At 50.7% G+C, this 22,056-nt stretch overlaps 9 protein-coding genes across 9 annotated transcripts; 5 read left to right on the top strand and 4 right to left on the bottom strand.

The window, feature by feature from the left end:
• Nucleotides 1-675: 675 nt before the first annotated feature.
• On the bottom strand, nt 676-1,822 carry BO79DRAFT_241507 (uncharacterized protein; the record flags this gene model as incomplete). The annotated part of the gene is made up of 6 exons (XM_025685125.1): nt 1,674-1,822; nt 1,406-1,569; nt 947-1,020; nt 852-903; nt 794-816; nt 676-738 (listed from the first exon to the last, which is right to left on the bottom strand). Exons 1-6 carry the CDS (start codon nt 1,796-1,798, stop codon nt 676-678), a joined length of 501 nt encoding a protein of 166 aa, XP_025533835.1. The 5' UTR covers nt 1,799-1,822.
• Nucleotides 1,823-5,218: 3,396 nt separating this feature from the next.
• On the top strand, nt 5,219-5,990 carry BO79DRAFT_74356 (uncharacterized protein). Its single transcript, XM_025689682.1, has one exon. It carries the CDS (start codon nt 5,483-5,485, stop codon nt 5,879-5,881), a length of 399 nt encoding a protein of 132 aa, XP_025533834.1. The 5' UTR covers nt 5,219-5,482; the 3' UTR covers nt 5,882-5,990.
• Nucleotides 5,991-6,232: 242 nt separating this feature from the next.
• BO79DRAFT_233747 (uncharacterized protein) lies at nt 6,233-6,653 on the bottom strand (the record flags this gene model as incomplete). The annotated part of the gene is made up of 2 exons (XM_025684304.1): nt 6,233-6,576; nt 6,608-6,653. The coding sequence occupies 2 exons, from the start codon at nt 6,651-6,653 to the stop codon at nt 6,233-6,235; spliced, it is 390 nt and encodes a 129-aa protein (XP_025533833.1).
• Nucleotides 6,654-9,596: 2,943 nt separating this feature from the next.
• Nucleotides 9,597-10,799, top strand: BO79DRAFT_222967 (tRNA wybutosine-synthesizing 3 family protein; the record flags this gene model as incomplete). Its single annotated transcript, XM_025683581.1, has 2 exons — nt 9,597-10,073; nt 10,281-10,799. The coding sequence occupies 2 exons, from the start codon at nt 9,597-9,599 to the stop codon at nt 10,797-10,799; spliced, it is 996 nt and encodes a 331-aa protein (XP_025533832.1).
• A 524-nt stretch (nt 10,800-11,323) lies between these two features.
• On the bottom strand, nt 11,324-13,259 carry BO79DRAFT_279441 (uncharacterized protein; the record flags this gene model as incomplete). The annotated part of the gene is made up of 5 exons (XM_025687979.1): nt 11,324-11,830; nt 11,934-12,242; nt 12,290-12,352; nt 12,407-12,814; nt 12,867-13,259. The coding sequence occupies 5 exons, from the start codon at nt 13,257-13,259 to the stop codon at nt 11,324-11,326; spliced, it is 1,680 nt and encodes a 559-aa protein (XP_025533831.1).
• An 837-nt stretch (nt 13,260-14,096) lies between these two features.
• On the bottom strand, nt 14,097-15,227 carry BO79DRAFT_183929 (actin-related protein 2/3 complex subunit 4 family protein). Its single transcript, XM_025680294.1, has 6 exons — nt 15,040-15,227; nt 14,890-14,984; nt 14,506-14,820; nt 14,394-14,436; nt 14,294-14,338; nt 14,097-14,245 (listed from the first exon to the last, which is right to left on the bottom strand). Exons 1-6 carry the CDS (start codon nt 15,040-15,042, stop codon nt 14,237-14,239), a joined length of 510 nt encoding a protein of 169 aa, XP_025533830.1. The 5' UTR covers nt 15,043-15,227; the 3' UTR covers nt 14,097-14,236.
• Nucleotides 15,228-15,723: 496 nt separating this feature from the next.
• Nucleotides 15,724-17,756, top strand: BO79DRAFT_212180 (ubiquitin-specific protease UBP6). The gene is made up of 3 exons (XM_025683155.1): nt 15,724-15,798; nt 15,870-17,516; nt 17,582-17,756. Exons 1-3 carry the CDS (start codon nt 15,783-15,785, stop codon nt 17,641-17,643), a joined length of 1,725 nt encoding a protein of 574 aa, XP_025533829.1. The 5' UTR covers nt 15,724-15,782; the 3' UTR covers nt 17,644-17,756.
• A 183-nt stretch (nt 17,757-17,939) lies between these two features.
• Nucleotides 17,940-19,038, top strand: BO79DRAFT_291537 (PaaI family thioesterase). Its single transcript, XM_025689013.1, has 2 exons — nt 17,940-18,381; nt 18,466-19,038. The coding sequence occupies exons 1-2, from the start codon at nt 17,956-17,958 to the stop codon at nt 18,841-18,843; spliced, it is 804 nt and encodes a 267-aa protein (XP_025533828.1). The 5' UTR covers nt 17,940-17,955; the 3' UTR covers nt 18,844-19,038.
• Nucleotides 19,039-19,664: 626 nt separating this feature from the next.
• BO79DRAFT_205646 (putative MFS drug efflux pump) lies at nt 19,665-21,826 on the top strand (the record flags this gene model as incomplete). Its single annotated transcript, XM_025681865.1, has 8 exons — nt 19,665-19,808; nt 19,880-19,958; nt 20,009-20,067; nt 20,126-20,282; nt 20,347-20,726; nt 20,784-21,156; nt 21,210-21,340; nt 21,411-21,826. The coding sequence occupies 8 exons, from the start codon at nt 19,665-19,667 to the stop codon at nt 21,822-21,824; spliced, it is 1,737 nt and encodes a 578-aa protein (XP_025533827.1).
• Nucleotides 21,827-22,056: the final 230 nt, after the last annotated feature.

Below are 22,056 nucleotides of genomic sequence, written 5' to 3'. Positions count from 1 at the left end.
TATTATTTCTATCTTATTTTGTCTTTGGTGGTCGTCATCACTCTCATCGTGTCATAGTAGTGAACCTTTAATCTATTTCACTCCCGTAACTTGTCCACTTAGCCTGTATTTTGTGGCTGCAAGCCGTTAGGTTATTAGCTAGTACTTTCTGAGGGTACACCCTCCTTCGACTCCGAAAAGTGTCGATACGAGAATCATTTTATCCAGTAATTGAACATGAGCCATTATGGAGTCAAATTAAAAGAAAAAAAAAAAAAAGAAACCGTAAAATAATTGAAGAAGTAATTTGACCCCCGAGCGCACAATAGTTCTCAATTTGACCAGAACAAGGCGTCAGCAGAACAAGATTGTCGGAATTGCACGGTCGCAAACGGAGCCGAGGATTGGTGCTGTGACCCGGATGCAGAGGCGCTTGTGTCAGGGCGTTGGGCAACCGGCCCCCCTATCATCGTCGCCCTGCTAGTCATTCTCCTGGTCATGTCCACGACGGGCCGCCCCGACTCCCGCCGATCTTATGCAGGAAGTGTAGTGTGTGAGAGCGAAAGTGTGTGTATCTCTGTGGGAGTGTCTGAGAGTTGCGAGGACCATGCTATCCAAGTCATCATCCTCTTTCCTCATCCGGAATCCACCACATATGACGGTTACTACTGAATGAAGATGAAAAGGTAATTAATGTCAGCAAAACTGTCTCATCTCTGTCAATGCGCTTGATCGGGCCAAATGAATGACACTCGAGCCCTTCCTTCCATTTCCTGCTTCGCAACACCCTCCAGCCTCAATGGCCCCCTCGCACCTTCCAATCCCTAAGCTCCCCTCCTCTCCTTGTTCCCCTTCAGTCTCCCCTCCTTCACCTTCTAGATCCACACTCCGTCGCTGTTTATCTCGGTCAACTACTATCAGTGACTTGCAGGATCCGATGCGTTTAATTTTCGCGGCCTTGACCTACAGCGAAGAAAATCATCATCCATTGCTTCTTGAACAGGATAGATAAGAGCTCGCATCTTGCACACGCCCCAATGGCTGGAGGAAGCCCAGGTAAGGTGCTCCCACATCAGCACACCGTACAAGGTCCATGCACCTCGCTCATATCATGTAAGTAGATTAAGGATGCTGCAACAAGCCAGAAAAATTGCGCTTTCCCGCTTGCTGTTCCACATGTTGAACTGTCAGAGCCCAGCCCAGCCCAGTCCAGCCAGCCAGCCAGCCTCACTTTTTCGCCCATACAACACACATAATATGTGCTTCCTCCTAAGGGCCCAAATAAATGGAGATGGCTTTTGGCTTGGGGGCCTGAGTGTGGTGGTATCTTTTGCTTTGGTACCATACAAGCGGGAACGGAAATGAAAACAGAAACCGAAACCAAACCGGCGGCCGGAAACGCGGTAATACTATAACCGGTAATAACGCGGCGTTACGACGGTCGCAATTGAGGGCGCGCCATTATTTCGTTTCCTCATTAGCTCATTGCCTTCCCTTTTTGGTGCGTTGCCCTTTTCTCTCCTTCGTCCATTAGTCTCCCTTGCCACGTTTTTTTCGACCCTCAGCGGCCCCGTGCATTGGCGTCCGCGTCTTTCCGTTGCCGCCAGAACCCACCATCACCTGCGTGGTGGGCTTTTCTTTCCTGGTTGTCGTTGTCTCCGGTATCTCCAGGATCCTTCTCCACCGTGACCAACGCCGATTCTTCTTGGCCGCCAGCAAAGTCCATGGTTCTATGGTGGCTGGTGATCTTTGGGCGCAGGGGTTCGAGGGTGTACTTCCGCGGCCCAACTTGGGGCATCCAGTCATCATGCGTCATCATCGTGATGATGCTTGGATGTTTGTCCACCGTGGGAGGCAACATTGAGAATTCTGGAGACTGGCACTAAGCACCTGTGAGGTGCTACTGCAGGAAGGTACTAGGAACCAAGGTACTAGTCCTACGTAGGTGAGTAAGGTACCTTACTCCTCTTCAAGTCTCCGAGGGCATAAGCACGGAAGCTCTGGGGCAATTGGCCAGGCCGGAGAGCCGCGTTTGTCGGTAGGAAGGCGGTCTGGAATCCTTCCACTTGGGAACTAACTAATCATCGTTTGGACCTGAACAGTATTAGTTTACCGCCGGCAACGGGAAGAGCAAGACGGGAAGCTCGCCATGCTAGCTGGGATCATCGATCAGCCCGCATACGGCTACGGTCACGTGATAACTAGGGAGCCTATGAGCAGGCGCCCTGGGTCAGCCCATCACAATATCCTCGCCCGTTTTGGGGCTGGCGTGGATGTCGGAAACTGTCGGTAATGCATCCATGGCGGGATGTCAGAGCGACTGGCCTAGGGTGATGGTTCAGTGGCTTGGCCCTAAAGGAAGAAGGGGGCAGAGAACCAGGTTCACCTCCTGGGCCTGTCTGTGCTCGCTCGGGTAGAAAGTGTGTGTGGGCAAGTGTGAGCGATCTTCCTCACATTATGACGTGGCGAAACGAGGAGACAAACAACTCCAGATGGCCCTGCCAGGCTGCCCTGCCCGGCTACCCTGCCCTTCCTCCCAGCCGGGACTCGATCCAAGGGGAGAGATCTGGGCTTCAGCGCCACGAAGTCGTACCAGAATCTCCCCTTCTGTGCCTTACATTCTCAGTTCTGAATTATTTCGGTTCGGGTCGGTTCGAATCGCGCATCTGACCCCCTGCACATGGGAACATCTTGTGATAAAGAGCCCGGCAATTCAAGTGTGACAACCTGTACGAGGACTCTGGGTGGTACACTTACACTCCCCGTCCAGACGTTTCGTCGCGTGACGATGGGATGGGAGGTTAGGCTCGGGAAGAAGAGTTTGGTGACCGATGCCTGATCTGGTAGGGATGGCTTGTAACCACTCTACTCGCTAACGCGCCTTTCTCTACCCTCTTGGGCCCTAAGCCGTCAGGGTGGCAAAACCGAAGCAGATGCACACAGGCCACACAACCCTCGAGATCCCCGCTCGCAGAAATAAACGATCAGGTTCCCCTACATACTACTTCAGTTTCTAGTGCTCACAGCCACGGGCGACGCGGGCAATTTTCACTTCATACCATCCTAACTTAAATCTAGTGTCCCAACGTGTTGCTAGCTGGACAAAAAAACGCGACGGGGAACATACTGAACATATAATACTAACCGATAGTCAGCTGGTGCTGGAATTGCTCAATCCTTCATCCATAGTCCTGCTTGCCGGATCGACTGGAAGGATACTTGGGGACGGCCCTCCGGGGGGTGGGCTCTCGTAACCAGCAACCAAGGATCTACGGCAAAGCACCCGACGACACATCACATTGCTGATTTTTGCTCCTAGTAACTTAATCCCCGGGCGCGGTCATCAGCCGCAGTCAACCAACCATGATTAACAGCAGGAGTGTACCCTCTACCTTCGGCCGGTTGTATGCAAGGGTGGAACAATGGCAGGCGGTACTCCTTGTTTCCACCATCTTCTTCCCTCGTCTTTCATCCTAAAGGAGGGGGGTAGGATCGCATCGAAGCAGACCCAAGTTCACGTCGTATGAATAGGAGCCCAGCGACACCAGCAGCGCGCTATCTAGATTAGAATGTAAATCTTCGAAAAAAGCAAACATGCGTCTAGGCCGTCAAGCTCGCTGCACGATTTTTAGGGAAACCAAAGTACGAAGTATATTTCCTCTTTGTTAATGACATGGTCCTATTCCTTACCAACCACTCCTCCAACCTTCTTGAACGGTTTCTACAAACCGAAACTCATTGCCGTGTCTAGTATTTCTACCAGTGACAGGAAAGGATAGTACACAGCCAGCCAACCAGTCAGCCAACCCAGAGTAACCAACTACAGTGACATCGTGTTCAGGAAACGAGTTCCGTATCTGGAACAATAAGAGCAAAATATTGCCAGTCGACTACTAGTATTACTCTTCAGCTCGAATTGGGGGCCCGTATTATTGAGTTGCGCCATCGACTCTTTGTTTGGCTCCAATTACCGAAACCGGTATGACGTTTATTATTCCATTCCCGCGTACTCGAATTTGAGGAGTATTCTATTGTACTGTTCTTCGAATCATGTATGTGTCTTTCTTTCTTTCCTTCTCGTCACCCCTCTTCCTCTGTGTGCCTAACTAGCTTAAGAGGAGAGAAGAGTTGGGGGTGGTGGGACTTGGTGTACACCTCTGTGCCCGAGGAGGATGGAGAGGGGAGAGGAGAGGGGCTGCAATCACGGTAATGCCGAAAAAGTTGGGAATATCTAGTCTCGATTGGAGAAATGAAGAGGGGAAATAGAGGCTCCACAGGCAATTAGAAGCAATTACACTTAAGCATATCGAGAGATATCGCGGATCCAGTGCTAAGCGTAGCCGAACAAAGATATCGGCCATACAAAAAGAGTTTTGAGCACGGATATCGCGCATAATCTAGATGGGCCCCACGGCGCACACAATGAAGGCTCAGGTTCCGCGTCTCTTTTCCACCCTGGCGCGCTTCCTCCACTGCGAATCCCGTCACCGCTTCTCAAGGGAATTTCAGCTCCTACGGTAGCGAAGATGGGGGATGAGAAAGGGGGACGAATCAAGAAGAAGGTGATAGAGCTCCATTGAGGGGGAAATGGGTGATGATCGCCTATCGAGGCCAGAAAGGGAAGTTGGGTGAAGCGATGGGCACTGGGTAAACGATGGGATGCGCGCCTATTGAGCGGAATGCCCCGCTGGTAGTGTGGACGATGGGTCGAATCATGGCCGATCGTCGACAAGCACAAGGTTTCATGGCTTGCAGGCAAGACAACTTTGTAGTGCCCGGGAGAAGAATTTCGCAGGGCGCAATGGAATTGCAAGTGCTGATTCGGAGGCCTTTTTCACGGGGTGGGTTGTCTCTCCATCTATTCTTGTGCGGCACACACACTCACACCCCCTTTCCACTTTTTCTCTTCTGGGTCCCCCAGGGCTTACAGCTGTCCGGACCGCAGAGGATATGCTTCCGACGTAGCATTGGCTAGACCGGGGAATGACAACCTGGGGAGAGGGGCTGTACAAATTCCCCCCCACTCAGGTCTTACAAGACCATGGAGTGAAACAAGAAATTGTGCGTTAGCCATTTGGGCACTGATGCAGAGTGCGGATGTTTGCTTCAATGGGACGAGGGGAAGCAGTGACCTGTGAGAGTCAAGTCATGGACGAATTCGCACTCGTGCAGAAGTGGATAACCTGCTGCTGCTGATAGATGGCCAACGTCGTGGAGCTAACGGCACGTCCGACGGCCCGGCTGCGGCGCGCGGACAGCAGGCCATAACATGCACGTCAGTAGTATCATCCTGAAAGCCTGAATCTCAAAAGTCCCGCGCAGTCCTGGGGGTCATTGGCATGATGGCCATCGTCATTGGGGGATGAGAACTGGCGGTAAGGGAATCCCGGAACTAGGTGCTCGAGTATGCCAGGTCCTTAGCGCAGTAAGGAACGAATGTCGTACCGATTTTACAGGATAACCGGTCAAAGGGAAGCAAATGTGGTAGCATCCTGATCCTCTCATGGACCCGGTCGAGAGCCAGAAAGACTGTAGACCAAAGGTACACCACGCAATCGTCCGTAACGGGAAGGTTATTCCCATCCACAGGACAGGTGAAGGAGAGACAACATGGGTGGAGATGGCCATGGCAATGAGACAACATTACTCACCTACGGATCCAGAATCTACACACCAGACCGACGAGTACTCACGGTCTTGGAATTCCTTATCAGGGTATACGATCCCCAACCATGAGCCACTCATCCCATCTCTTCGGAGGCTGAACTGTTTTCTCCGGCACTGGATCGGCTTGACGATGCTATTGGAGTACGTGACCTGTCGGATGATATTTCTTGAGGTCAGTTACGAAGTTCCCACAACACGACAGAGGCTTTTGTCGCGGCACTTGACCATCCTCTGAGTACAACTGGTTGAGGGTGGGTAACATTGCGCCCGAAGACACACCGCTGGGAGGCTAGTTAGGGAAAGGGAAAGAGGAGGGGCAAGGGGCACAGTGGAAAGGGCCTTGTAATGATTGATACGGCAACTAAAATCCAATAGACGCAGGCGCGGGCAGGCGGGGGGGAAAAAGGCTAAACGGCGAGGGAACAATGGGTGGTATGGCTTACGAAGGGTTCCATGATCCCAGTCAGAGCTGTCATCCTCTCTTGTGCATATTGGTACCAAACTCTCCCCTCTTCATCTGCGAGAGACGCGATGGTGAAACAACGAAGAGGAGCAGCTGGATATTCTCATTATCGATTTGGTAGCCCTAGGCAGACAAGAAGCTCTCCCAGTATCGTAATTGGACGAAGCGGAGACCCGCCGGGACGGCGGCAGATGCTGAACCATGGAAACAAAAGAGACGGTGCAGAAAACTCTTCGAGACCAAAGCACTTTGGTGGGACGGCGCAGGCAATTTCCGTGTCAGAACCAAGAACTGGACAGCACCTTGGGACGTCGAGACTAAAAGGAATGAATCTAGTGATCCACCGACGGTCTTGGGCAGACTCAGCCAGCAAGTGCAAGAATCAATCCACCCAGCGTGGCCCCAGGGTGCAAAGCCGGAGCGCAGACACGGTTCGGGTAGGCCCAGTCGGAGGGTCCCGTTCGCGGCTGCGCTTACACCTCCTCCAACCCAGAACACACGGCAGACCTGCCATCACAGGCAGCCAGGAGGTCGTGAACTGCATCCCCAATCTGGCGTGTTCCCCTTTCATGGGGCCAGGGGCTATCGACCCTAGATGCGGCGCTTTTCGTCGAGATGGCCCTGGTCTTTTTCCTTGCAGTCTTTGACGCCGAACGGTGTCGTTTTCCCTGATGTGGGAGAGTGTGACACCTCGGAAGTGGCCGTCAGAGCTAGCAAACATCCCCCTGTGAGATGCTTCAACATCTGGCACCAGTTTGCCATCTTCCACTTTGTCACCCTCGTTCTGTCTTCTTTTGGAGATGATGGTATTAATATACCTGGGATAATGATGACGTCCATGTTCCCAACCAGATGAGACGCATTAGCAATAACACTGATGGACCAGGAATCTCCCTAGGTGTCACTGGGGACCGACCCAGGTACAAGCCTTCGTTGAGCGCGGTGGACCGAAATAAAAATGCAGGAAGATCACATTGCAATCACTGTCATGGCCTTTCGACGTCTGCCGGATAGAGGTAACATGGAGACGCGAGGGAGGGCCAGATATCCTAGGCCTTCGCTTGGGTGCGCTCTGCTCAATGTGCTTGCAGAAGTCCTCCGCAACTGACCTCTTTCATCATTCAGCATCGTGCTGAGTTTCTAGCAACGTAAAAGTTTCCTCAGCATTGCTTTCAGTCGTTCAAGCTCAAGCCCATTTGCCTCGAAGCTAAAGCTTTTCAGCCTCATGCCTCCAGATTTCGGGCTCTAACCACATCGAATCCTTGTCAGCTGCTATTGTTCATTATAAGGCGTCTTGATCAGAGGCTACCACGGTTTCAGCTGAATAACCCACCGAAGTCCGCCGAAGAATAGCGCCGAATTTCGAGTTTAGCAGATGGGGAAGCGATAAACAGCAAGGGAAGAAGCTCAAATTGATAGGGTCAAGTGGTCTTGGATGTTGCGATTGGAGTGGAAGATCTTCTTGGTTGCTAGACGAGACAAGGAAGACGCATAGGTCGAGAGTGACTGCGACCGTGGCGTATGCGTTCTTTCGTCTCTGCTAACTCATCGAGAAAGCAAGTTCTCAGGCTGGTATGAAACGTAGTAAGTAGGGGCATCCCCTCTTTCCCTGCGCAGAATCTGATAAGGGCTTGACTGACACCAGTCTCAGCATAGTGCAGCATATGCTCATAGCCCAGTGGCGGCGAACTGTATCTACCCGGAATTCATGGTTAGCTTGACTAGCCTCGCATAGTATCATCGCACAGGAAGTCAAAGTGATAATGTTAGAAATACACATTCTATCATACCTCATCCGGTGTGCGATCCATGCTGAACCTTACGTCTCTGCGTATGCCCAGTGTTTAGAGCAAGGCGTATCGGTTATGGCTTTCTCCGCAGTCAATATCTCGAGCGACTGCCTTTCATCTCCACTTACCATATCTCTCCAGGTGTCTTTGAATTCGGGCTGTCCTTCAGAGAGCATATCAGTGAGCTTCTCAAACTCTTCCAAAATATATGAGTAGCCCCTTTTTTTGCCTTGCAATCAGCTCAAATAAGTCTCAGTCTGAAGTGTAACGACTTCATCCGCACACGTTGGTTTTGATGATACCTCTAAAACGCCCCCATCAAGTCTCGGCGAATTCTTGCAGAAAGAACTGAATTTGTATTGCAGGGAGGGTATTGTCCTGGTAGGCCACTGCTTCTGGACTGGTCACTTTAGGCTTGTTGATGAATACCCCCTTGCCAAGGGCTCAGCAATTTGTGAGCTTATGGGGGGAGGTGGCAGTGTCAGCTTCGACGACACCCAGTTTTTCCCGCCTCTGACCCGTTCAACAAGGTAAATTGGCTCTGCTTCTGACTAATTTTATACTTCTTTTCAGTGCGCTCCCGGGGGACTTAAACACTTAACACTTGTGTTTTGGAGTCGCTGCGCTCGATAACCTTGGTCTTCCACCAGAGGATGCGGGGAATGACGTGTCTGGGTTGTTGTGGCTAGCGAAATACGGTACAGAGACCTGCAAAGGCTCGGGCTTTCGTTCACCGGGAGATTCTTGTTTGAGGATATTTGCTTTTTAAAGCGGTATTTTGGTAGCTCTCTTAGGGGTGGTGTCATCGTACTTTTGTTCCTTCGAACCATTTCTGGAGAATTCGGACAATCTGGTAGACGCGCGCCTTTTTGGCGCCGGACACTGGAGCTGCTGCCGAAGCGGGAACGGCCCGAGACGATCGACTAGGCATGGATAGGACTTGCGCACTTTTTGGTTTGGTAGTTCGTACAATTCTTGTAAGTTGCGCGCAGGGAGAATTATCGGCGGGTAACACTAGCTACTAAGGTACGCCATGATGCAAGATCGGATGAATTAGAAGAGAGATGGAGGAAATCAATGACGAATATAAGCTGTTCGGATGCTATTAGACGAATTCATTGACCCTGGTCCGGGTACGGGTGTACTCCGTAGCTAGCGACAGATTGACTTTCAGGCGGTTCGACGCGGACAAAGGGACCGGGAACTGAGACCAGAAGGCTGGTAACTTCTGGGGCACTTTTCGCGTGGGAAAAGCGCGGGTGACTTTCTTTGCTTCCCGCACCGCTAAACTTAGTGCGTTCTCTCGGGAAGTCGACGTCAGGTTCGAGAAGGATTTTGCAGGTCCACCAGGGTGACGAGCAATATCAATCAACCAACCAACAAGGACAAATACTTTGGTGTAGCCCTGATTCGAAGTGAGGCGCTGGGATTAGAAATTCCTATTGATCCACTTGATCATCAGCGTTACTCTTCATCATTCGGAGGGTGAGAGATAGTGGGGGGTTTTCGACAAGCGAAACGACCCCTCTAGCGGCCCTTGGATCTCTAGCCTGCCTATAGTAGTTTACTCCAGCGCTCGTTGCATGCGTCTGTTCGAAGAAGTCCTAGAAAAGCAAGGACTTAATAGTGTGCTCAGCAAGGACTTAATAGTGAAGGAGCACACGACAGCCCTCTCCATGGAGTCCTCATTGACAACCATGATCCCTGAGGTTTTTGAATCTCGCAAGCGCAAGATTCTCGCAGACCTGTCCATCCCGGACGCAGAGTATACTGATCTGTCGCCGAAGGGCTCTGTGGATGAAGGTATTCGCATCCTCATCAATGATATTAATACCCTACCAGGGTTGGTGACTACTAGCAGCTGTGCGGGAAGGATCAGTGTATTCCTGGAGGGGCGAAAGAAGCAACAGCAGCAGCAGCAGCAGCAAGCGGTGTCAGATGAGCAGCAGCAACAACAGCAGAGGCAGTTCGTACCTTCCGGGGGCAAAGGAGCAGGAAAGTGGTTATATGTGTCTCATGAGCCCTTGCAAGAATATGGGAAGGTGCGAGAAAAAGAGCAAGAGCGCCAGCCACTGCATGAGTTGTTCGGGATGATGCCTGGGGATGGCAGGCCACCCGGTTTAAACAAGGATGGTCAAGCCCCGCGTCTCGTGCGCTTCTCTTTTGAGCCTATGGTACGTCCTTCCCCTCCCCTCTTTGGTACCCTGTTGGTCCCTACCACGCTTGCGTTCTGCCATGATTCTTGCCATGTCCGGGTTTGTAGTGTCAGCCTTATCAGTCAACCCCCGGTTTGCCCTGTAAGCTATGGAGGCTTGCGTTCCATACAAAATAGCACGTACCTTGTTCATCAATGCTCATTTACTGACAAACTCTTCCAACAGATCCTCCATATTATGACGGCCACATTACACCATGCTCACCCCGTGCTATCTGCCGCTTCAACCTCCGGCTTTCGTGAGAGTGGACTGCAGAGTCTACGTTGCTTAGAGGCGAATGACATTGAGGGCCCAAGCCCCATCGTCGCTGTGCGCTCTGCCGGTCTCTCATTGGAGTCTGTCATCGGGTATTGTGAAGAAACTTATGATGATAATGATGATAATGGAGAACCCATTATCCGCAGTCTGGTCACGGAAGAGTTTCTCGAGATGCTGGTTGCTATCTCGAATGAAAGATTCGCTGTGAACTCTGAACGTAAGGAGAGATTTCGCGCGAATTTGTTAGATCTGTGTTCGACGGACCACACAAAAGCGAAAGGAAAGTCTAAGCCCCCTGGTTGGGAGGATCCGGAGAAGCGAAGGGAGAGGATGAGGGCAGAAGGACTGAAGAGGAAGCAGCTGGCGCAAAATCAGAGGAAGGAAGTTGACGCGGATTTGGATCTGTCGGGAGCAAGTCTGGAGTAATTAGAGCTCCCGATTCGGTTTTTTATTGGCTATTTAAATCGAATACAACAGATACGACGTTGAAAACAATATGCAAAGAAACGAGAAGAAAGGCATCAGTTTCAGTTCCACGTTAGTAGCTCAATGAAAGAAACGAAATTCGTCAACACCTGGCCGTATATGAAATTGTTTCAACGGAAGAAAGGGACTTCGAAAAGCAAAGCAAACAGCAGAGTAAGGAGAGCACAAAATGGCTCCAATGGGATGCAAGCCCATTGTGATCCCAGTTCACATCGCACTAAATCGCTAAACCCAACCATTTCCATAAACCAAAGTACTCCGTTAGTCATGATCATATCTTCGTTCCTCATCAACACATGACGGTTCCTCTTCTGGTTCTGGGCCGCAACACCAAGGTATGAAAATACAACTAATATCCGCAGATCCTGAACTCTGTCCAGAAGGCACTTCAGGTAAGACAGTACCTATTCAGAAACGCTCAGCACAGCATATCCCCGGTATTCTCACTCCTGCCACGGTGGACCTCACTGGTTCAAATCTTTGAGACAGTTGGGCGATGAATGGGTGATGCGGTGACTAGGAGCTCGGAATTTCTTCTGAGGGCTAAAGAATACCTTCTGACCCCAAATGCCTTCGGTATCAAGCAGGGCGCTGCCGCTGCCGCTGTTCCAGCATTCGCTGGCACGACGCGATGAGGCCTGCAAAACGCTGACCCGGGACACATTCTCATTTCGGGGCACACTTTTATCAGTGATTGGAGAGGTGGGGGAAACACTGCTTGAGGTGCTAGCCATTGAAAGTGGTCTGTGGATTGTTCCCATGGAGCCGCTCTGAAGAAGGCAGTTGAGCACATTGGTCTCACGATTAACGGCGTCAACCCAAAGTGTATTCTTAGCGACATCGGTTGGCCACTCAAACCAAATGCGACCGAAGGGTGATATGAGAGTGGTATTGTCAGCAGGGAAATTGTTCGGAAACTCGCGACACACGCCCTCGAATCTACCGTTTGCGATCACACTGGCATACAACTGCTGTAACTATCAGTGAAAGGAAATAATGGGCGAAGAATGCATGACTATATGGCACGCCAAGAAGAGTTTTGACAGACTACAATGATTCTGAAGAGATACATACCGCGCAAGTGTCATAGTCAAAGCCAGGCAGATAGACCAGAGTATCGAAGGGGAACCACTTGCTCATGTCTCCCAACTTGAGGATTTCGCTTTTCTCGCCGGCGTGAATGCAAAGGGTATATTTCTGGCGCTCATTGAATGCAGGGCAATTTAAACCAGCGTAGAGGAGCTCGCGGAGCAGACGTTGGTCAAGCCCAACGGTCTTGGACTTCTCCATCCGTGACACCAGAGAACGTATGTGACGGGTTGTCAACTCGAATAGCTGATTACGGTCGTGCACGGTGTACATGTCGGTTGCATACCAAGGAAACTATGCCCTGTCAGGATACTATCACTTTTATCGGAACCAAATCCTACCTTATAGAGCGTGCTTATGGTAGATTCGTAAGTACGCTGGGGGCACTTGGCGCCGAATGGAGACTAAGAAGTTGTTAGACATCTCTGTTTTGGAACGAAGTCGGCTGAAGGGCTTACACGTTGAGGCATTTCAGCGTGACGAATGGCGCCGATGATCTCTTCACTGGTAAAAAAGCCAGTAAAGCCGGTGGAATATCTGTCAGTATTCTCCACGACTTTAGGCGTACCATTTTCCCAGCTTATGCACTTTGCACGTGGAAACAAATCTTTCAGCAGGTCCTCTTGGTTGCTGATCTCAACTTCAACGTGCCTATTGCCGAGTCGAGGCGCACGTCCACATTCATAGATGCGGTTGATTCGGTTCGCCGTCTCTTCAGCGTCTTCAGTCGAAGCAAACTCCACAAAACAATCCATCGTCTTAGCAGTGGGACGCTCCATGATAATGTGGACTGCGTGGCCCGCAACAAGCCGCGCCTGTCTGCCAACAAACTGGAAGATCTCCTGCTTGGTGATGGAGTAGGGGATCTGACCCAAGTTTAGTAGACTTCGCTGAAGAACGAGTCAGTCAGTTACTTACGTTCGAAATCTTGATGACACCCCAGGTAGGGGCTTCCATGTAGCGGACCAAGCTCCCGTATGGCACCTCGTTTGACGGAGCAGCTCTGCTAATAGGGTTGGGATAGCTTGCAAGATTCACGTAGGGTCCAGGCTTATTGTTGCCGATATTCATCACAGGGATACTAGAAGAGGTCAAGAGAGTGGAGGACGCTCCTGGTTGTTCAAGCCGACCTGGTTGGACAGGAACCGGGGTGAGGCGGTTGGTAGCAAAGGGAATACAGACGGTATCATCAGATGGGTTTGGGGCGTAGCCTAGGAAAGGGTCGTAATACACATTTCTGGAAGCGACAGGATTGTACTGTGGCTCTTGAGGCTTGGAAAGATTGATGGGGATCCTACCAAAGGGAGGCATATTGAGCTTGTGAGAAAGGTGGTCTTGTCTGGAAAACGCCATGTTCGAGGCTGTATGACAGTAGAGAGAGTAAAAACGTGAGGGTGAGGATGAAGATGAGCGAGGAAGAGGGAGTAGGTGAGAAAATTGCGAAGCAAGTGAGCAAAGAGAAAGGTAAAGCAAACAACCTCAGCGAGAGAAGGTTGTGAGATGATTTGAGAAGAAGATCCTGGGGGGAAGGGGAAGGGTCTTTATTTGTTACCCTACACGCGCTGCCACATCTGCTAATTCACTGGTCCCTTTGTATGTGAGGACTGTTACTCACTTGAGGTGTTACTCAAGTATCATCTGATGAACGGTGTGCAGGTAATGGGGAAGGTATCTGAATGGCATCCATGAAGGACAGCGATGTAATGACCGAGTGAAAGCCATCCAAAGAGCCATGTGCTCGGCGGGTCTGGTTAGTAGAAGAAACACATGTCCCTGATAAGATTCCCCGGGACCCGTCGAGTGTACAGGGCGATGCGGATCCTCTGTTCACTGTTTAGATGGAGAGGCAAGAACAAGGTAACTTGCTTTTCATGCTGTCATTCTCGTTTGCATTTGCCGCCTTTACTATTTTGTTGGTGTGCAAATGGGACACACCGTGCACTGAGAGAGAACAAACAACGGGTTGACCCGGTTGAAGCTCAGACGATGAATCTCCCCCATCTGGATATGATCATCTGCACTGTCATAGCAAGCAGAGGGATCTAAGAACGTAATTAATGCTGAGACTTCCAGCAGCCCTGTTCAGACTTAGTCGTACACAACACAGAGTGTTCGGTTCTACGCAGCCTGGATTTCCCTGTAATGGATGAATTGGTCGCTACAAATTTGATTTCGAGATATAATATGGACGACTGCAGAAAGGAACATGCATCAAACTTCTGTACAAGATATGTTCCTGAGAGGAAGGGAAGATCAAGGTCATGTGCCAACCATGAAGCTGGGGTGATCTAATCGAACTGTAATCCTATCAGTCAGGTTCAACTAAAGTAACCAGGGCGACTTACCGGTGTCAGGAACGACTCGGCAACGAAACGGGCACGGGCATTCAACTAGAGGAAATGTTGGTCAGAAGCCTCCATCAATCAGAGACACAAGGGGACATACGAAGAGCTTCATTTCCGAGATTTCCTTGTCCACTTCCTCCATACTATTAGACGAAGAAGTCGTTAGCCTCTCATTTATCGAACGACATATGGGCAAAGCAGATGAAACATACAATTGAATGATAAAGTCCACCAGTTTGTGTTTCAGCATCTGTTCGGTATGGAAGTTCGTGATAAGGAATGAGATGTCATAACCCTTCACTGGCTTTCTCCGTAGAATGAAGAAGGATTCCGCGCGCTGCGTCAGGAACCTAGTGAACTTGTGGACCAAGATATGTTCGATCTCATCTGCCTGCTTGATTCGGATGCTGACACGGACACTGTTCACGCTGGGCTCGATAAGGACCCTCTCGTTCTCATTCCGGGAGATTGTAAGGGGGTTGAGAAGTAATTCGGGAGAAGTTGCGGCTTCGATTTCGGGAACATTGCTGTCCGGATACCGGAATTAGCCTCGTCTGACCCATAAGGGTGAGGGGGTGGGAATCGGCCCAACGTACTGTCTTTCGGAGGTTTGAGAAGCGAAGTTCGATATCGCGAGTGCTGCCGTTAGTGAGGATCTAACAGCCAACAGGTATGGACGCAATGATTGAGACTGGTCCTGTCAGCTTGGTTTGTAAATCGAACCCCTGGACAAGGATGATAATCACCATAATGGGGGTTGTGACGTATAGGCGGCGCCCCGGAGTGCTGAGTAGAAGGTCGCTGGCGAGCTTGATGAGAAGACAATTGTCAAAAATGCAAGTAAGGCACAGTTAGCAAGCAGAGGATCCGCGATTAAATTGTCAGAACCTCCCAATGAGTTTCAAAGCCTTAACTACCAGAGCGGGCGTCACCTAAGTACCTGAATAGCTGCGTCAGGAGCAACGTCCCGCCGCCCGGCAGCGATGTAGCCTGTAGTACGGCGGACGATAGCGGCCAACCGGTAAATGGCATCGGGGGTCCAGTATTTTGCCGGCAGAATCAGTTAACGCGCCCAGGTCACTCTGCATAGCCAGTATAGAGATAGTCTATTAGATCTGGATTGATTTGAGTTTATTTGTCCTTTATTCATACATAATTGGGAATATAGAATAATTGAGAACAGTCACTAATTACATCGACGGTCAATCAAAACACCAGGTTCTGCGCGCCTTGTAACCCTGCCGGGCTACCACAGGTAGTGGTTAGTGGGGAGAGAGGGGTGAGCTCCTGCTAAGCAACAAAGCGGTGAAGTCTCGAAGGAGTATAGTTGCATAATGGTTGCTATAGTTCGCCGTAGTACGGCCGTCGTTTGCCCCACGCTTTCTCCGGCGATGACTGACGCAGTCATTGTTTACGCAACTGCATCCTACCGCCAGACCTCAGAGGAGGTATCAATCGCATCCAAAATAGACCCTTGAATCAAGTCACAATGGCTTCTATACCTGGTAAGTATCTTCATGGCTATGTGCTCTATTCCAAGCCATCTCGTTACTTCTCCGCTGATCCCATGACGCAGTTGTTGTAAAGCACCAGGGCAAACGCTACGAGGTGGAGCTCGACCCTTCCCTGAACGGCGAAACGCTCAAATACCAGCTATTTTCTCTCACTGGCGTCGAACCCGAGCGGCAGAAGATCCTAGTCAAGGGTGGCCAGCTCAAAGATGACACACCATTGTCCTCCCTCAACGCCAAACCCGGCCAAACGTTCATGATGATGGGCACTCCGTCGGGCGGTCAAGGTGCTGGGGACTTGGGTAGACCAAAGGAAGTCGTCAAGTTTTTGGAGGACATGACTGAAGCTGAAGCTGCCAGAGCGGAGGGTGCAACGCCTGCAGGTCTGCAGAACCTTGGAAATACTTGCTACCTGAATTCAACGCTACAGACACTGCGGAGCGTTCCCGAACTTCAGGATGCGCTGCTCAAGTACCGACCTTCTGGCGGCTCTTCCGGAGGCTCTAGCCTTTCGAACCTCAGTAGTCTCGGTCTTGGCGGCTTGGGTGCTTCCATGGATCTCACGTCCTCTTTGCGAGACCTCTTCAAGCAAATGTCGGAGACGCAAGAAGGTTTCCCGCCGCTCATGTTTCTCAATGCTCTGCGAAATGCTTTCCCCCAATTTGCTCAAAGGGATCGCAATGGACATGGCTATGCCCAACAGGATGCCGAAGAGGCCTGGTCACAAATCGTGAGTCAGTTGCGAAACAAGCTGGTCGTGAAGGAGGGCGAAGGTGACTCTGCCGCTGAGGTTTCGTTCGTGGACAAGTACATGGCTGGAGGGTTTGAGTCCACCACCGAATGCGACGAGGAGGCCGCAAAGGAGGCTGGCGAAGTAGCTACTAACAGCTCCGACGTTTTCTACAAGCTTGATTGTCATATCGGTAAAGAGACCAACCATTTGCATGACGGTATTATGGCTGGTCTCGAGGAGAAGATTGAAAAGCGCTCCTCTGTTCTCGACCGCGATGCCGTATATACCAAGCGTTCACGTATTGCGCGCTTGCCCAAGTACCTGACGGTTCATTTCGTTCGGTTCTTCTGGAAGCGCGAAACACAGAAGAAGGCCAAGATTATGCGAAAGGTCACATTCCCCGCTGAACTTGATGCGGTGGATTTCTGCACCGAAGAACTGAAGAAACAGCTCATTCCCGTGAGAGACAAGGTCCGTGAGATTCGGAAGGAAGAGGTGGATGTCGAGCGTGCCCGCAAGCGTCAAAAGCTCGCTCACCGGAAAGAGGAGGAAGAAAAGAAAGAGGCCGAATCTGGGTCAAGCATGGAGCCGATGCAGAAGAAAAAAGCTGCTGAAGAGCGCAAGGGAGAACCTAAGGCTGCGGAGAAAGACGGAGATGAAGCCATGACCGATGTGTTCAAGTCCGATGCAGATTACGAAGCTGAAAAGACCGCCTCAATTCTTGCCGCCAAGAAAGAATTGTCTGAGCTCATTGATCCGAGTCTTGCCTCAGACAGTGGTGTGAACAAGACGGGTCTCTACGAACTACGTGGTGTGATCACCCACCAAGGTGCAAGTGCGGACAGCGGACATTACACTGCGTACGTGAAAAAGCAGCCCAGCGGTGATGGCGCAAGCACCGAAGACAAGTGGTGGTGGTTCAATGATGAGAAGGTTACCGAAGTGGAAGGGGAGAAGATTGAGACTCTTGCTGGTGGTGGTAAGTCCCTGACACAATTGTTACTTGGTTTGAATAGCGGACGGCCGTCTAACCTTCATATCCAGGTGAATCCCATTCCGCACTTATTCTCCTCTACCGGGCGGTTGAGGTGCCGACGACAAATTAAGCAGGGCCCTCACTTTATCTCACGAGTATCAGGCTAGAAACGGTATGCATAGATAATGAGCTTATGGCTGAATGTTAGGAACATGTGTTTCTGCTAAACAAAGTACTGCAAAGATGGTTTTGAGTCAATCAGTATAATTGCCTGCCTTGTAGCTAGCACCAGCTGTAGATTGTATCTAGACAACAGCGTACCTTCCAATCACGTGATAATGCAGCAAGAGCCGAGGGATCCCCTATCTTATCTAATCACTGGTTGCTTCGTCGAGCTCTGCGAAAATGCTGTGTCGTTGATGAAACCTGCGATGTGAGCATCATGTTTTCCTCGCGCAGAGTCCTACAGTCGCAATTACGCCTCCTCCAGAGCAAACCGCTGTTACCATGTCGATACACACTCCGTCCCTCGAGGAACACCAGTACTGCCGCCCATGAACCGATACCTCAACCGTCGCGGTGGCCGCGACGCCTGGCGTACATTGCGATTTTCGGTAGCCTTGGGATTGCTGCCGGAAAGTGGATGGATAGGAAGCTCGCACCACCGCCATTGCCCGATACAGAGGAAGATCACGAAAGACTAGAAGAAATCCGTTACATCTACGAACACGGGCTGCCCATCGTGAAGGAACTGCGAGAGAACCCCGACTATATAGAGGCTGATGTATACGGCAATTATTCGGAGGAAGATAAATTACAGAGGCTGAGTTCGGGTCCTTTACGAGGCAGCCGAGGGCTAGCATTCCAGGTCAGTTCTCGCCTTGTAGTGCATGCCGATGCCTCTACGAACTTTTGTGAAACCTGGCACATGGCTGACGAAGTGGTTACATAGAGAATATTCTACAATGATAAGGAGAAGGAGGCCATCAATGTCGCATATGTCGGACCGGGATTAGAAGGATGGCCGACGGTTGTTCATGGAGGTGCTCTTGGGACCGTGATCGATGAGCATCTAGCCCGAGTCGCAATCAGACATCTTCCACAACGCACTGGAGTCACGGCCAATCTACAGCTCAAATACCGTGCACCGGTGTACTCGGGTAACTTCTACACCTTCCATGCTACTCTGGACGAGGAACGGAGCACAGAACGCAAGGCATGGGTGAAGGGAGAAGTACGCGACCCCATGGGACGGTTGTGTATCGAGGCTTCCGCCCTCTTTGTAGTCCCCAAGTCCTATAAGCTTCAAGAGGTTGGAGAATGCTATTGAGCAGGCTGCGCCAGGATCTAGAGGTGCTATAGGTCTGGAAGGGCCTTTGAATTCATGCAGCCGTATCCTGCCTAGCCAGGGTCGTGCAAGGGACGACTATTCCTGGCTGGACTTTGTTAGCATTCTCGCCACATTGAGAGACTGTTATTGGCGAGGCCCTCCTGAGAACTTAATTCTTCATCCAGGATAGTGGATCCAAATTTTCATCCTCGTGTACATACACCCCTTCTGATTCATTGCCCCTCTTTTACTCATAGATTCTATGCACCAGTAACCTAGAAGAGGTTGAAAAAATTAGAGTTTCTTTGAAGACCGGGGAGACCGAAGCGACGTCTTTGACTTGTCGCCTGGTGGAGCGGCAGCCTGCCCGTTCAGCGACTGCAGGGCCCTTTCCGATCCTGCTTCTCCCCCAGGATTTCCCCCGCATTTTCCTCTCCTCCACATCCCATCCACGCGGTCAATTCTCCCGGTCGGCTATCCAGGGCCCAATGGTCGCCCTTGCATTTGCTCAACTGCCTCGGTTGTGTCTGAGAATGGTAGTATCTCCGGTCTGTCCACTCTCTGGTGACGCTTTGATGGGTTTGAGATCCTGCTGGGTTCCATGGGTCGTCACCCTTAAACGGTCTGGATCCACGCCCTAGTATCTATACAAGCCAGCATCATTAGAGACCCACTATGATGATCTGTGCTGGGGAAGATAAATAAATAGTACATGCATGGCTTGCAGCGAGCATTTGCTTTTTTCTAAATTTCGAGTCTTCTGTTTGATTGTTGTCGCTGCGCACCAATAGGACTCGCTCCAGCCTGCTCTCCCAACGCCCATGGAGCTCACCGATCACTCAAGTCAGTCGCAGACTGATGAAAAGGCAGTAGCAGAGTCACCTCCGACCGGCAATATGGAGAGGAAATTTAGCCATGATGAGGTTGTTGCGTACGAAGAGATGGGTGCGCCTGTGGACAACCCAGTATGTGCCTGATCAGCTGTGGCATTTGCGGCACACACCTCAAACTGACTGTGAACCCTGTCGATTGCTAGATGACCTTCCGTCGGTTCATGGGATTTACAGCAATGGCGTTCCTATGGACTGGAAGCCAAATTCCAGTCTATCTCTTCGGTGAGATCCTCGTCTGTATGCCGGATATCAACGTTCTAATAGCCTTTTAGGAGGCATACCACCTTACGTCTACGGAGACATTGGCGGTGCGGATCGATGGGTTTGGTTTGTAAGTAACCTACTAGGGATAAGGTGGCCAAGCGCTGATAGTTGCTGGTTAAACACAGGTCCTAGCCAACTTGCTGGCACTTGCTGGCGTTTGCCCTTTTGTCGGATCACTTTCGGATTTGATCGGTCGTCGATACGTTGCACTCATCGGAGCCTCCCTTGTTTGCCTTGGTATGATAGTCAGCAGTACGGCACATACGATGAACATTTTCATTGGTAGGTACACATAGTGTTATCCGCCATATCAATTGCTCTGAATTGGGGTCTAACAAACATACAGCGGGGATGGCAATAGCGGGCGCAGGTGCAGGTATCAATGAGTTGACTGCATTAGCCGCCACCTCAGAAATGGCACCAACTCGACAGAGAGGAAAATATGTCTCAGTGTTAATCTTCACCATCTTGCCCTTTTGCCCATCTGTGCTATGGGCTCAGCTTATTGCAGCACACAGCGGATGGCGCTATGTCGGAGCATTCTGCGGAGCCTGGAGTGGTTTCGGGTTGCTCATCACAGCCCTCTTTTACTTCCCGCCACCACGAGTCAATTCAGAAGGCTTAACGAGATCCGATATTATCAGTCGCATAGACTTCATTGGGGGGTTCCTCAGTATTTCTGGCCTTATCATCTTCTTGGCTGGACTGCAGTGGGGCGGATATATGGTTCGATTCCCATTTCCCGTCTTGGAAACGTCGTTCTAATAACTGACATATAAACAGTATGACTGGACATCCGCTCATGTTCTGGTTCCCCTGATTCTTGGCTTTGTAGTCTTGGTTGTGTTTGCATTTTGGGAGATCTATGGTGCCAAATATCCCATCTTTCCAAGCCGACTAAAGCAAGAGCCACGCATTTTGGGCTTGACCCTAGTCATCACGTTCATCTCAGGAGCAAACTTCTTCTCTGTTCTCATGTTCTGGCCCACACAGTCATTCAACGTGTATGGTCATGATCCCGTCGACGTTGGTGTTCGGAGTCTCCCCATCGGGTTCGGCATCATGGCAGGTGCTTGTATCATCCTATGGCTCCTCAGTGTCTTGCATGGCCACAACAAGGAACTTCTCATCATCAGCAGCGTCCTCATGACAGCCGGTCTGTATAACCCTTCGATCTTGAACACGAATAAAACGCTAACATCCACTCAGGCTGCGGTGCCATGTCAATAGGCCGACCAGACAACCTATACCAACTCTGGGGCATCCTAGTTATCGCAGGCCTAGGAATCGGGGGCATAATCGTCCCAGCCTCAATCATCACAACAATTATATGCCCAGACGTAAGCCTACCCCCTTATAAACAACACCAACCCTCCACACACCCCATAGACTAACTAACCAAATCTCCAGGACCTAATCGCCACCATCTCAGCCCTCACCCTCTCCATCCGCGTCGCCGGCGGCGGCATCGGCTATACAATCTACTACAACATCTTCATCTCCAAATTCGTCCCCAACGCACAACACTACATCGGCGGCGTCATGCTCACCGAGCTCAACATAACCAACACCACGTACATCGCCGAAGCGATCGAAATGACCGGTGCGTCTCTGCTCGACGAATTAAAGCTCATCCCCGGCATCGCGGGTAACGAGACTGCGTACAATGCCGTCGTGGCCGCGGGTCAGCTCGCCTACGCTGAGAGCTATAAGTGGGTGTATTATGCTAGTATTGGGTTTGGGGGCGTGTCTATCATCGCCGCTTGTTTCTTGGGGAATATTAAGAAGTATATGAATGATCATGTGGCTGTTGTGATGCACTGAGGGTATCCTTTGTTGCGGGGGGAGGTGAGGGTATAGGACATATCTTATTTATGGTTGGGGTGGGGGTGCTTGTTCTCTCACTGTGTTTACCATGTTGGGTTCTGATGATGATGATGGCTCATGATGTATAAATGACGATGATACGATGCGCACGTCTACTACACTACTACTACACACATGTATGAATATGTGAATTACAAGGAAAACATAACAACCCCACACTAAACATGCT

Source organism: Aspergillus costaricaensis (genome assembly GCF_003184835.1).
Source record: "Aspergillus costaricaensis CBS 115574 unplaced genomic scaffold BO79scaffold_68, whole genome shotgun sequence".
NCBI lineage: Eukaryota > Fungi > Ascomycota > Eurotiomycetes > Eurotiales > Aspergillaceae > Aspergillus > Aspergillus costaricensis.
Note: the sequence above shows the minus strand (reverse complement) of the source record. Positions and strands in the feature narration are given on the sequence as shown.

Excerpts from the sequence above, each read along its gene's own strand:
- BO79DRAFT_74356 (XM_025689682.1), top strand. The coding sequence starts at position 5,483 with ATGGACCCGGTCGAGAGCCAGAAAGACTGTAGACCAAAGGTACACCAC.
- BO79DRAFT_183929 (XM_025680294.1), bottom strand. Across the intron at positions 14,437-14,505 it reads GTGGACTTTATCATTCAATT|TATGGAGGAAGTGGACAAGG; the intron begins GTATGTTTCATC and ends TTCGTCTAATAG. Across the intron at positions 14,339-14,393 it reads TCTCGGAAATGAAGCTCTTC|TTGAATGCCCGTGCCCGTTT; the intron begins GTATGTCCCCTT and ends CATTTCCTCTAG.
- BO79DRAFT_212180 (XM_025683155.1), top strand. Across the intron at positions 17,517-17,581 it reads TGAGACTCTTGCTGGTGGTG|GTGAATCCCATTCCGCACTT; the intron begins GTAAGTCCCTGA and ends CTTCATATCCAG.
- BO79DRAFT_291537 (XM_025689013.1), top strand. The coding sequence starts at position 17,956 with ATGTTTTCCTCGCGCAGAGTCCTACAGTCGCAATTACGCCTCCTCCAG. Across the intron at positions 18,382-18,465 it reads GCCGAGGGCTAGCATTCCAG|AGAATATTCTACAATGATAA; the intron begins GTCAGTTCTCGC and ends GTGGTTACATAG.